This window comes from Peromyscus leucopus, chromosome 8b, assembly GCF_004664715.2.
Source record: "Peromyscus leucopus breed LL Stock chromosome 8b, UCI_PerLeu_2.1, whole genome shotgun sequence".
In the NCBI taxonomy this organism is placed as follows: Eukaryota; Metazoa; Chordata; class Mammalia; order Rodentia; family Cricetidae; genus Peromyscus; species Peromyscus leucopus.
Window position 1 is genome coordinate 101158742 of NC_051086.1, and position 13006 is coordinate 101171747.

Below are 13006 nucleotides of genomic sequence, written 5' to 3' on the forward strand. Positions count from 1 at the left end.
AAGCCAGCCTGGGTTACACAATGAGTCTGGGTCCAACTTGAGCTACATGAGAACAGAAAGAAGTTGGGCTCCCCAGCCTGGATAGTGGTGTACACCTATAATCCCAGCTATTTGGAAAGCTGAGTAGGTAGGTCACTTGAGGCCAGTTCAAGGCCAACCTGAGCAGTCTCCACTAATACAACAAAATGAGGCTCTAACTTTGGCTAGATGCTAGACTGGGAAGGAATCCCAAGCACACTAGCTAAGTATTCTACCACTGAGCTACATCCTCCCGGACAAAGTGTTATGTTACCTGGGAGAGACAGCTGTGACAGGAAGATCCCCCAGCAACAGGGACAGCTCAATTCTATAGCAACAGGCACTGGTTTTAAGGGACATGTATGTGTCTCCTCTTAGAGGTAGTTGATGAAAAAGCTCAACTATACAATGCAGAAGGGTTTGTCTCTAGGTTCCTGGCTTTTGACCCCTACAGAATGTGCAGCCAAAGTATAGGAGCCTATTTTAGTCTAAGACACCCCCCCTACATACATACATACACACACACACACACACACACTCACATACACACACTCACACACACACTCACACACACACACTCTCACACACACACTCACACACACTCACTCACAGACACACACAGACACTCACACACACAGACACTCTCACACACACTCACACACACATACACACACTCACACACACACACACTCACACACACACTCACACACCACACACACTCACACACACTCACACACACACACTCACACACACTCACTCACACTCACACACACACACTCACACACACACACACACACACACACACACACACACACACACACACACACACACTGCCCCCACCACCCTACCACATCCTGTTTTGTTTTTAGTAACAAGATTTCACTCAATAGTCCAGGCTGGCTTTGAACTTGCATTGGTCCTTTCCAGTGCTGAGACTACAAATGTAAGCTGTTACACCCTGCTCCCAAACCCAGGCTCTTGTTTATTGACTTTTCTTTTTAATCAGTGTTTTGCTTTCAGGTATGTATGTGCACCACATGCAATCCTGGTGCTTGTGGAGGCCAGAAGAGGGCGCTGGATCTCCTGGAACTGGAGCTAAGGATGACTGGGAGCCACCATGTGGGTGCTAGGAACCAAACCCCAGTCCTCTGCAAGAGCAGCAGGTGCTCTGAATGAGCCATCTCTCCAGTTCCCTGTTCCCATTTATTTTTAGTGTATTTTTAGCCCAGTATAATTCTAGTACCCAGGACACTGAGGCAGAGGGTTCAAAGTTCAAAGTCAGCTGTCTTAAAAAAAAAAAAAAGAACAAAATATAAAATGTATTTTAAAAAATTTTTCTGAGACATGGCTGTCCACCATGCCTGGCCATAAAATGAATTTTTAAAAGGCCCTGGAGCTGGGCAAGCCTTTAATCCCAGCACTTGAGAGGCAGACACAGGTGGATCTCTGTGAGTTTAAGGCCAGCCTGGTCTACACAGCAGGTTTCAGGACATCCAGGGCTACACAAAAAGAACATGTCTCAAGAAATAACAAAAAGTCTGTTCTGCTAGCAGAGCATATCCTAAACCTTGACCTTGGAATCAGAAAGGACAGGAAGACACGGGAGAAAACACAGCATAAGACCCCAATCTACTCGCTTTATTGAAATGGCAAACAGGTTTACACAAGAGGGGGAAAACTCCAGTGGCAGGGTCACAGCATTCTGTGGTCAAGCCCACAGCAAGAGGGACACAAACCCCAGACTGTTTGGTGTTCTGGTAACTACAAGAGACCAGAGTGCTTACAACCTGGTTCCTCTGAGCGTCCAGTTACCATGGAGACAGCAGGCTTGGGCAGGTTCCCCCTGGGGAGATTCCTGGGGGATAAGTGGTTCAAGTTCTTGAACTAAACAATGAGACACAGTTGAGAGCCGCAAGGGAGGGAGCCCACTTTGGGGATGGAGACAGTGTATTCTGAAATCAATGTGTCATCTTGACATGGGGACGCTACAAGGAGCCAGGCCCCACCTTGAATTCATCAGACTACACACCCCAAACATTTCTGTGGGAATGCCATACACAGCTAAGGTAACGATCTACAGCTGCATCCTCACACCTGCCTCCTACCCAGCACCTTTTACATCTGCTGCACTCTGCCTTCCTGGGCAAAGCATTGGCACATCAACCACCCCATCTTTAGCTTGGGCACCTTCGGCTGCTCTCCAGATGCCACGTGCACACTCCCACCCACCGCTTGGGTGGCCCCTGTTGTCCTGAGGTCTAGTGCCCACGTTGTGAGAGCCGCACTTGACTTCTGACTGCTGTAATACACTCATTCAAGCCTCCTACCTCACTAGTGAACAGCAGCAGCCACCGCCACTGAGCGCCACAGCCAGGGGCCCAGGCCCTGACCCACCTGCAGGGACGAGAAATGCTGCTCCAGGCTTGAACAACTAGGATTCAGGGATCTGCAGTCAGCAAGAGGGGAATGGAGGAAGGGACCCTAGGCCCCAGGGCTGAGACGGCAGAGGCGTGCCTGTGTAGTGTGGGCTCCACCAGGCTGATGGTGAACTATGTTCTGGGAGACGTAGAGTCAACCGCAGCTCCTTTTGCCCAGAACCCAGCTCTTTGGTTTAGTAAGACCAGCTGTGGCTCAGCAAACCGTGTAGTGTTGCTGAATTCTCTACTCTGTTACCGTCCAAACATATGCAGAGAGAGGAGATGTGTGTGTGTGTGTGTGTGTGTGTGTGTGTGTGTGTGTGTTTCCACCTCCTTGTCCCGAGTACTTGGCCACCACTCCACTCCTCAGCCCCTCTACCTTGTCTCTGCTATGCTCAGTGGAATGGGGGTGTCTTTTCTCTTTTGGGGGACCTGCCACCAGCTCCCAAGTAAATCCCACATGGCAGCTTATTCTTGGTTATAAAGGTCCGGCCTTAACTTATCCCATCTTCCTTTTGCCTCTAGGTTTTCCCGTTCTCTTACTTCTGTAAATCTTACTCTTACTCCGAGGCTTGCCGTATAGCTGGGCAGCTGGTTCCTGAAGTCGGCCTCCTTCTCTGGCTCCTTCTTTTTCCCATATTTCTCCTTCTCTTAATTCTTTCTGCCTTCCAGCCCCACCTGTCCTTTCTCCTGTTTCACTATTGGCCGTTCAGTTCTTTATTAGACCGTCGGGTGTTTTAGACAGGCACAGTAACACAGCTTCACAGAGTTAAACAAATACAACATAAACAAAAGTAACACACCTAAAATAATATTCTACGACAGAGTGTATCTGACGTGTCCATAGGGACAGCAAGCAGACACGTGTGCAGAACCCGGCTAGGATCAACCGTACACTTATTTGTAGGGTGGTCAGGTGCCCCATTCCTGATGTCTAGTGACTGGGCGGCACCTCTGGAGCTGGGGGAGAACTAGGAGAGCTGACTTTTCCATTTGAGATTTCTGCACCCGCCAGGCGACTGGCTTTGTGCCTCATTCTGCCCCCTGGTGGCAAAGAGATCTCTTCTTTGGTTGCTTGTTTTAATTTCAATTTTTAATTTGTTTTGAAATAGGATCTCACTCAGCCCAGGCTGGGCCTGAACTTGCGATGTAGCGGAGGTTGGCCTTGAACTGATCCCCTTGCCTAACTTCCCTTGCTCTGTGGTCCAGGCTAGTCTTGAATTCTAGAGCTCAGCTGATCTGCCCACGTTAGCTTGCCAACGGATACTGCACTGCTGGCACACCATACCCAGCTGGTGTTTTATTAAATTTTTAAAAACATTATTTATTTTTCAGACAAGCTCTGCTATGTTCCTTGGAAGACTAGGAACTCACTCTGTAGACTAGGCTGGCCTTCAACTCAGAGATCCGCCTGCCTCTGCCTCCTGAGTGCTGGGATTAAAGTCGTGTGCCACCATGCCAGCTATTTTTTTAAAGATTTATTTTCATAAATAAATTTATTTCCTTCAAGTATTTTGCCTGCATGTGTATATGTGTCCCGTGTGTGTGCATGGTGCCTGCAGAGGTCAGAAGAGGATCTCCTAGAACTGGAGTGTATGAGCTACCAAGTGGATGCTGGGATCCAAACCCAGGTCCTCTGCAAGAGCAGCCAGTGCTCGTCACAGCTGAACCATCTCTCCAGTCTCATTTTATTTGTCTGGGATTGGTTTTCTCATTCCACCATGTTGGTTCTAGGGCTAGAACTCAAGTTATTTGTTGTGGTGACACCTGTTCTTTCCTGCTAAGCCATCTCACTGGCCATTTCTTTTTTAAACAGGTTGGGGCAGGAGCAGTTGTAGAGGGTGAGTGAGGTATTCCAGGGGCAACACAGGGAAAAGGCTTTCTGAAGATTCGAGAGTGCTTTTCAAACAGATACCACCCCCTGGCTATCACTTGGTGGAGAGCCTGAAGTGTCCTTGTGACCCGTGTCCTGGGGTGTTCTTTCTATGGGCAGCAGCATCACAGTTCCAGTGCATCTACAGGAGCTCCCTATCACAGTCAGTCGGACTTGGGACAAGATCTTGACAAGTCTTCTCTATTGATACAACTTTCCTTCAATACAGGGGCAGATTAAGGCAAGCAGGTGAGTCTAGGGGGCAAGTGGGGAGCTCGCTGGTTAACCCCCAATCCCACCAGAGCTATTCAAAAGAACCCACAGACCCCAAAAGCTGCCAGTTCCATGCCAGGATTTCTTTCCTGCATGTACAAACCACCCTTGATGCATGAGGCAGAAAGAAGTATGAGGACACTGGTCATGATGTTCCCTGTAGACAGAGCATTCCTTACTCATTCATCATGTGGGAACTGACCTATCAGAACCTGACCTATTTACAACTCAAGTTCTGAGACAAAAACACCAGGAACACCTTTCCCGAGGTCCAATCATGTCTCCTACTGTTCCCCCAAAATATATCATACTGAGAATGTTGTATGTTTTGTTTGTGTTCTGACAAATAAACCTTGCCTGGAGATCAGAGGGCAGAGCTAGCTACTAGTTAACCATAGAGGCCAGGCAGTGGTGGCACACACTTTTTTTGATTTTTCGAGACAGGGTTTCTCTGTGTAGCTTTGCGCCTTTCCTGGGACTCACTTGGTAGCCCAGGCTGGCCTCGAACTCACAGAGATCCGCCTGGCTCTGCCTCCCGAGTGCTGGGATTAAAGGCGTGCGCCACCACCGCCCTGCGGTGGCACACACCTTTAATACCAGCACTTGGGAGGAGGAAGCAGGAAGCTCAGGAGTTCAAGGCCACCCTGGGCTATAAGACTGATCCAGTCTAAAAGAGAAACAGAGCCAGACAGTGGGGGCACATGCCTTTAATCCCAGCACTAGGGAGGTGGAGACAGAATCTTGGCCCACCCATTCAGTCTGAGGATTCACACCCCCACATACCCCCATTAGATCTGAGATTCCGTAGAGGTAAGAAGTCTCTGGTGGCTGCTGCTCTGTTTCTTTCAGCCTTCGCCCTTGCTATCTAACTCCAGGTTTTTATTGTGAAGACTAATTAAGATTATGAATTATGAGACTTCATAGACGCCCCTGTGCAGAACGATCCTAATATGGCACCAAGTGGTGAGCAAAGGCACAGGGCTCCGAGCTGGGTCACTGCCCTGCATGGCATTGTGAACCACAGTGAGGTCCAGAAGACGGCACACACGCGGGCACTTCTCTCCCAGATCAAGGCCTCACCACACCACTCTTGGCTCTGCTTGGATACACAGCTGAGCCTTACCAACAGCAGGGGACAGACTCAAAGAAAGGAGCTTGGGCCAGAGAAGGAAGATGCACAGTCAAAGACAGAGGATAAGATGGGAGCACAAGCCGGGAACTGAGGCGGGGGGAGGGGGGGGCAACCAACAGCTTACACAGCAACCACCCCAGGAGTCTATTTGCTCAGGGATGGGCACAGCGCCCCACAAGGGTCCCTAATCCTGCCAGGGAAAGCACAACTGCCTGTAATTGTCATGCAGACGGCACAGCTGGGCCAAAGCTAGACGGCAACATTAAAACAGAACTCTGCCAGGCGTGGTGGCGCACGCCTTTAGTCCCAACATTCAGGAGGCAGAGGCAGGTGGATCTCTGTGAATTTGAGGCCAGCCTGGTCTACAAAGCGAGTTCCAGGACAGCCAGGGCTGTTACACAGAGAAATCCTGTCTCGAGAAACAAAACAACAACCAACAAAAAGCCAGAACCCCAAAGGTGAGTGTGCTTGGTGGTGCATGATTCTAGCACTTAGGAGGTGGAGGCAGGAGGATCCTGACTTCAAAGCCTGCAGGACTATGCAGTCAGGTACTGTCTCAACTGCCCCTACCCCAAATAGGCAAAACCTCAGACCTCATAACAGCTGTCAGCTCCCAAGCATGGGATGGGAACGTACGAAATGATTCACAGGCAGAGAGCACACCTATGCATAGATGTGGAAAGGACAACCAGGGTGGAGAATGCACCCGAGCACCATAGATTCAACGGGGAAGCCAACCTGATTCTCCCCAAAGAGAACGCGGAATAGGAGCCAGGATCCTGGACTTTATTATGCTGTTAATGCTCAAATGCTCTGAGATGAATGAAGGCCACAGAACTGTCCCTCACCTGCAGCAGTCAAGCACTGCAGAACGTCACTATCTCCCACAGTCCCAACTGGTGCACCTCCCAGGTGCACACTGGGGGCAGGTGCCAGCAGATTCCTTTTGGTTCTCTGAAGTTAGTACTTAGATCCAGTTGGTCTGTCTGTCCCCCCAGATAGGGTTTCTCTGGCAGCCTGGGCAGTCCTAGAACTCACTCTGTAGAGAAGGCTGGCCTTGAACTTGAGCTCTGCCTGCCTCTGCCTCCCGAGTGCTGGCATTAAGGCCTGTGCCACCCATACCTGGCTTCCTTAGATCCAATCCTGGTTTTCTGTTTCCCACTCTTTTTAAACAAGTCTGGAGAGATGATTAACATGTTACACAGGAAACCTCACAGCTGTCCCAGCTCCCTCACTGCTCCAGGTGTCCCCCCAACAGGGCACGCACCAGTGGGACGCCCCACCCCCAACACAGACACCACAGGGAGACTCTAGCATGCCCAAAGGAAAGCTGTCCAAGATGTAAAATGGATTGCTTTTATTAAATAGGGAAAGGGCTTCCTTGGCACCCTCTACACACCTCTGCCCTTTGCTAAAAGACATGAGCGTGGAGAAAAAGCCATTGTACCAAATGCTATCAATTCCCATTCAGAGTCCTCCTTCTCCGGCGTCACCCTCCCTGGTTCTGCAGATTCCGATGGGCTGCCCCTCCCCAGGCTTGGGCCTTGCCCATGGCTTCGAGCACATCCTTGCCCAGACAAGTGCCACCTGCGGTCACCTGGAGGAGCTGCGCTCTTTGCTCACACAGTCGTCCTGTGAGGTAGTGTCCCCGTTTCCCACCATGCTGCATGTCCTCCTCTTCTTCCTCCGGTGTGTTGTCCCGTCACCTTCAGACCCAGACTCACACTGGACACAGGGAGAGAAAAAGAAAAAAACAGTTTAGGGCTGGGGAGATGGCTCCATGGGTAAAGGTTCTGGATGCTAAGCTTCATGACCCTGGGGCTCCCAAGAAAGGAGAGAACCAACTCCAAGTCATTTTCTGCCCTCCGAGTGTGTGCTACGGCAAACGCTTGTCCGCACAGGCACGCCCTTAATAAATTAGTGCCATATCAGAAGCTGTAGGGGCTGGGAGACAGCTCAGTGGCCAGGAGCACTTCCTGCTCTTCTGAAGGACAAAATTCACTGTGAAGCTTGTACAGAGGAGCAATGTTCTTTAGAGAGAGATAGCTCAAACCAGAATGTTTAAATAGAAAAGAACCAACAGGGTGTGGGAATGCACACCTTTAACCCCAGCACTTGAGAGGCAGACACAGGTGGATCTACAAAGTGAGCTCCAGGACAGCCAGAGTTACACAGAGAAACTGTTTTGAAAAACAACAAAAAACCCAAGAATCCCACCCGGATAAAATCCCTCTTTTTTTCTGAATTACTAGGCATTGATCACAGGGCCTTCCTAGGCTAGGCAAGCATCAGTGATGGTGACGGTGACGGTGACATCCATCAATGTATAGCACCCTCTCACCTTGAACTAGTGTTAACTAAAGCAGGTCTCTGGGTCTGCCTGTTTCTGGGCCTGGGTGTTACCATCCACGAGGAAAATTTCTAACAAGGGCCCTGACACTGCCGTGTGCCTACCTATGGTCACAAGGCCACTGTTTCACAAACCTCCAAACACCCAAGCACCTCTGCATGGATGCAGTCCCCGTGTGTGAGGCTGCAGAAGGGCGTACTACAGCAAGATGCACATGAGGAACCGGTCCACCACCCCAACCCCAGGGGCCTGGGCACTGGGGGGGAGGGGGGGTGGGCCCTCACCTCTGAGTCCGTGTCGGAGGAGCTGGAGCTGGAGGAGCTGGAAGAGTCGCTGGAGCTGTCCGAAGCGATGCCTGTGGACTCTTGGAGGTCAACAGCGTCCGCCAGGACTGCCAGCTCAGGGTGCTCCTGCTTCAAGATCCTGAAGGGCAAGAGGTACGGTTCTCAGGGCTGTGACAGCTGGTGGTGACAGCCACTCAAAATGACAGACTCAAAGTGGAGGACTCCATTGCTTACAGCACCTGGAAACGCCGAGTGCATCGGCTGGAGCGGCTGCAGAGACACAACCGGGCTGGACAGACCACACGGCTGCCCACATTCGCTGAAGGAAAACTACGTTCTAGTGCCACACGCCTGAATGAGCACTAGCCACACACCTCTGGAGGCCGAGTTTCCTGGGGGAGGGGGAAGTCCTTAAGAGTTTTCCCTGGAGAGAAACAGCTCCTTTTTCTACTTTCCTCCCTAAGCCTTTTCTAGCTGATTTTTTTCTTTTTCTTTCTTTTTTAAGCCTTTCCTTCCCACAGCAAGGTGCTAGTGAAGGGGGTGGGAGTTTGTTAGATTATACTAGAAAGAGCAGAAATAATTAGGTTTACAAGAAATAAGACGTCACACGAGAGAGACCACCCCCATCACTTGGAAGAGAGACTGAGCTGTCGCAAAGAGCAGCAGCCCTCCCCAACAGCAACCTAATCTGGCGTCCACTGTGACCAGCGACAAAGGACCTGCATATGCTGAGGCCCGAGTCCAGGGGAACAGAAGCCACCACCCTTGCTGGCCTCTCAGCAGGGAGGCAGAGCATGGAGCAAGCCAGGAACCCTCTCTTACCCCGAGAGCTGGTCCCTCCAGGTCAGGGTTGGGACACAGTGGCACGGGGTGGCTGGGGGTGGCTTGAACTGCCGCTGCCCGTGCTGTATCTGTTCTGTGGATAAACAGAGGAGCTAAGTCTCCAGGGCAGTTGCCTCACAAGAACTGAAGGTTCAAATGAATAATGTTTCTGGGGGAAATAAAGAAAACCCCAACAAAGGCTTTTTTTTTTATTTTTTTTGCTAGTGCTAGTTTTTATTTTTTAAAAAAAAATAACAAACCAAAACAACAACAAAAGAATACGAAAAAGGGAGCAAACAGAGTGAAAACAAAATGCGAGACATCCCAATTGTGACTCTATTTTGACTGTGGCTTTGATGGAACATGCAGAGCCGCACCCTGCCACCTGGAGGCTAGCAGACGCCTGACAACTAGCCCTGACCTCGGGCCTTCTCTACCCACAGGTTTACAGACCCAGCTGTTCCCAAGCACAGTGTTGCAGCAGACAACTCTTCCCTGTTCACGTCTGGGGAAGGAACCGGAACAGAGCAAGAGGGAGGAGGAGGAGGAGGTTCTCACCTGTACCACTTCCGGGACAACTTGGGCCTCCCTCTTACCGTCTTGTGCCACACAACAGGGAAGTTGGTGCTGCTGGCAAAGTTCTGGGTGATGGCGATGGTGGTGTCAAGGTTGAGGACAACATGCCACCAGCCCCCTGAAATCCAACAAAACCATTCAGTGCAGATCAGCCCTGCCGCTCCCGATCGAGGCTGCAGACGACCTGCTGTCTAACTCCGCACAGCCGTACCCTTGCTGTTTTCTACTCTTTATGGCTAAAAGGCCAAAGTTCAGCGACGGTGACAGAGACCGTCTGCCTCAACTGCACTGACTCCTGGAAACCCAGTGTGACTAATACTGTAAAGGCGAAAGTTTTAGGAGGAGAACCCTTAGCTTTTAAATAGTCTCACTTCTAGAAACGTCATCCAGCAGCTGTCTGGCTGGGATTTTCCAAATCAATCCAGCCAGCTCTGCACTCTAGCAAGAGCCACAGAAAGCAGGCAGAACCTGGAACACTACTCAGAGACACCAGGTAGCAGGATACAGGCACGTGGAGGTGGAGACGCACTCTCTCTGGACTTGTTTCACTCTATAATTCTACTCCAAAACAATCAGTGCAATTACAGAATCCAGTCGGAGCTGGGAAGAACGGTTTCTTCTAGCTCATCTATACCTGGTACAAAGACGGTCTCTCCTGGTTTCTGTAATATCTCCAGAGGTTTGAACTCAGGTGGCCAGGTCGGAAGCTGTGTCCGAGGATAAATGACGTTAAACCAGGTAATGGCCTCATCTTGCTGGTTCCCTCCTTCTTCTCGGGTCACCTTGATGAGCTCTCGGGGGGTGCTGGTCGGGAACAGGCACCAACGCTTGTGGCCCTGAACTAAGGCATTCCAGGCACTGGTTCCCAGAGGGTCAATGTGAATCCCCGTTCCAGAACGTGGTGGCCCCATCACAAACCACCTACAGGAGGTAGACATGAAGACATGAAGGGTCATCTGAAATGTACAGTCTCTATCATATCCTCACGCATTATGCTTATTTACTTCAGAGACTGTACAAGTTGTGGTACCCAATAGTAAGTAAATCATGTATGAACTGATGTCTTAATAGAAAAAAAGAAAAATCACTGATGTAAATTATTGCTGGACTTTTTAAAAAATACAGGCTATCTATTATCTGCCTGTGGTGGTCCAAGCTTTTAATCCCAGCACTCTGGAGGCAAGAGGCAGGTGGATCTGTCAATTCAAGGCCACCCAGGGCTACACAGTGAGACCGTCTCAAAAAAAAACAAAACAAAACCCAAACCTAGCTGGACCTAGTGTCTTTAATACCAGCACTCAGGAGTCAGAGGCAGGTGGATCTCTGTGAGTTGCAGGCCAGCCTGGTCTACAGAGCGAATTCCAGGACAACCACAGCTACATAGTGAGACCATGTCTCAAAGAAAACAAACAAAAAATCTCCAGGACCCACACAATGGAAGAAGAGAACAGACTACAAGTTGTCCTCTGAACTCTACATGTGCTGTGCCACATGTGCCCCTCTAATAAACACAGAAAGCACAGGTGGGGGTAATGTCGAACATCTTTAATCCCAGCGCTCGGAAGGCAGAGGTGGAGGCAGGATCTCTTTGAGTTTGAGGTCAGCCTGGTCTACATAGTGAGTCACAGTATAGCCAGGGCTATACAATGAGACCCTGTCTCAAAACAAAACCCCAAAAAACCAAACACAGTGCATGGTGGCTCACAACTATCCATCAATCCAGCTCCTGAGGATCTGAGGCCCTTTTCTGACCTCCTCAGGCACTAGGCATGCACTGGTACACATACTTGCACGCAGGGGGTGAAAAACCAAGCTAGATGCCTGGAGAATTTGAGGAATCCAGTCAGACGTCTGCGTGGACCCCAGACCAATGAAATCAGTCTTCCCAAGTAGGACCATAAATGAGTCAGTGCACAGGGAGGATCCACTCACGGCTTTCACAAGGTTAGATTGAGAGCTCTGCTAGCCACACTGTCTAAGGTTTTTGAACACTTGATGCAGAATAATTCACCTGTAAGGGGGCCTGCGCTTCTCCCCTGCATACTGGAAAAGGTCATCCGTGAAAAACTTGGGCACCTTGTAGTCTTCTAAAAGTTTCCTTCTTTTGGGGTGTTCACCATAGCTGCTGTCAAAGATGTAAAGGGGACTGTCATCGCGGGTGCTCTCCATGTACTCGATGTAGTATTTCATCTTCATCTTCACCGAGTAGCCGTCATTATCCTCGCCACACTTAAACTTCTGGTTCCGGTATTTCCTTTTGAGGCGCTCCAGAGTCCATTTCTCCTGCGCGGACCAGCCCTCCTGGGCATTCAGCAGAACCACGGGCTTGTAAGGCCTTTCGTACCGCTCTACAAATTCTTCCACCGACAGCTGTAAAGCATCAGCCCTCTCCACGTTATCCTAGGGGAACAACAAAAGACCTGCCCCGTTAAAAACACAGGAAGAAGTCCGGTGGCGGATAAAGGTGTCCCACAGGGCCAATTAGCAACGACACACATTAGCAATGACATACATTAGCAATGACCGAGCCTCAGGCTCCTCCGAGGGGAGGGATGCCCACGTGCGTGAGAGTGAGCACGTCGCACTCAGAGCCACCCCTTCGAGGGAGGGAGGGGCTCGAAGCTCCCCCTAATGAGCGAGCTTTGACAGCCCGGCTGCGGGGCCCCATCGCCCCAAAGGGTCCGGGGACAGGCGGCCTTCGGGTAGCGGGCACCGAAGGAGGACCGCCGCTGAATGGGAGGCCCCGCCCGCGGCCAGGCACCGGCGCCCCGCGCCCCGCTCACCGGCACGGCCGCCGGGCTCAGCGGGAAGCTCTCGTAGTAGTTGTGCCGGGTCCAGTCGAGCGAGTCCTTGAGCTCGGGTCGCGCACTCCGCTTGGCCTCGCGGATGCGCTTCTTGCTCTTGTGGTTCATCCTGAGCAGGTCACCGTCTGGTTCCGCCACGACCTCGACGCAGCTCGCTTCCTGCCACCAAATGCGCCCTCTCTGGCCGGCGCGGCACCGAAACGCCCTTCACTCCGGCAAGGCGCCTTTAAAGTCGCCTTCCAGAAAATTCACTCCCCAGCCACCTCCGGAGCTTCGGGTTGGGCGAGCAGCGGCCGTCCTCCCCGCCCCACCGCCTCTTGCGGACCGCCATTGGCCTCAGCGATTTGCGAGATCCGCCTTCACGCGCGCCGATTGGGCGCCATGTTGAGAAGGTCGCCTTGCTGGCGCCCTGCCCCTCCGGGCTGCGGCCTGCGCACCACTTCCGGCTGCGCGTCGC

General features: G+C 51.2%; 1 protein-coding gene across 6 annotated transcripts; it reads right to left on the reverse strand.

Moving 5' to 3' along the window:
* Window positions 1-7048: 7048 nt before the first annotated feature.
* Jmjd6 (jumonji domain containing 6, arginine demethylase and lysine hydroxylase) lies at window positions 7049-12952 on the reverse strand. 6 transcript variants are annotated; one of them, XR_003736603.2, is made up of 7 exons: window positions 12529-12951; window positions 11757-12145; window positions 10380-10666; window positions 9728-9863; window positions 9170-9258; window positions 8348-8486; window positions 7049-7438 (listed from the first exon to the last, which is right to left on the reverse strand). XR_003736603.2 is itself a non-coding variant. In XM_028889761.2 (7 exons), exons 1-7 carry the CDS (start codon window positions 12655-12657, stop codon window positions 7307-7309), a joined length of 1263 nt encoding a protein of 420 aa, XP_028745594.1. In that variant the 5' UTR covers window positions 12658-12950; the 3' UTR covers window positions 7049-7306. The 6 variants fall into 6 exon arrangements, 3 of the variants coding, with proteins under 3 accessions (XP_028745594.1, XP_028745592.1, XP_028745593.1); XM_028889761.2 differs by having other exon boundaries at window positions 9766-9863; window positions 12529-12950; XR_003736602.2 differs by lacking the exon at window positions 7049-7438 and adding an exon at window positions 8587-8739 and having other exon boundaries at window positions 8396-8486; window positions 9170-9263; window positions 12529-12952.
* Between the last annotated feature and the right edge of the window lie 54 nt (window positions 12953-13006).

Bases quoted from the DNA above. Each gene is read 5' to 3' on its own strand.
- Jmjd6 (XM_028889761.2), bottom strand. From the start codon at position 12,657: ATGAACCACAAGAGCAAGAAGCGCATCCGCGAGGCCAAGCGGAGTGCG. The intron at 12,146-12,528 runs GTGAGCGGGGCG...TTGTTCCCCTAG, and splicing joins TGAGCCCGGCGGCCGTGCCG to GATAACGTGGAGAGGGCTGA. The intron at 7,439-8,347 runs GTGAGGGCCCAC...CCCTGTGTCCAG, and splicing joins CCTCCGACACGGACTCAGAG to TGTGAGTCTGGGTCTGAAGG.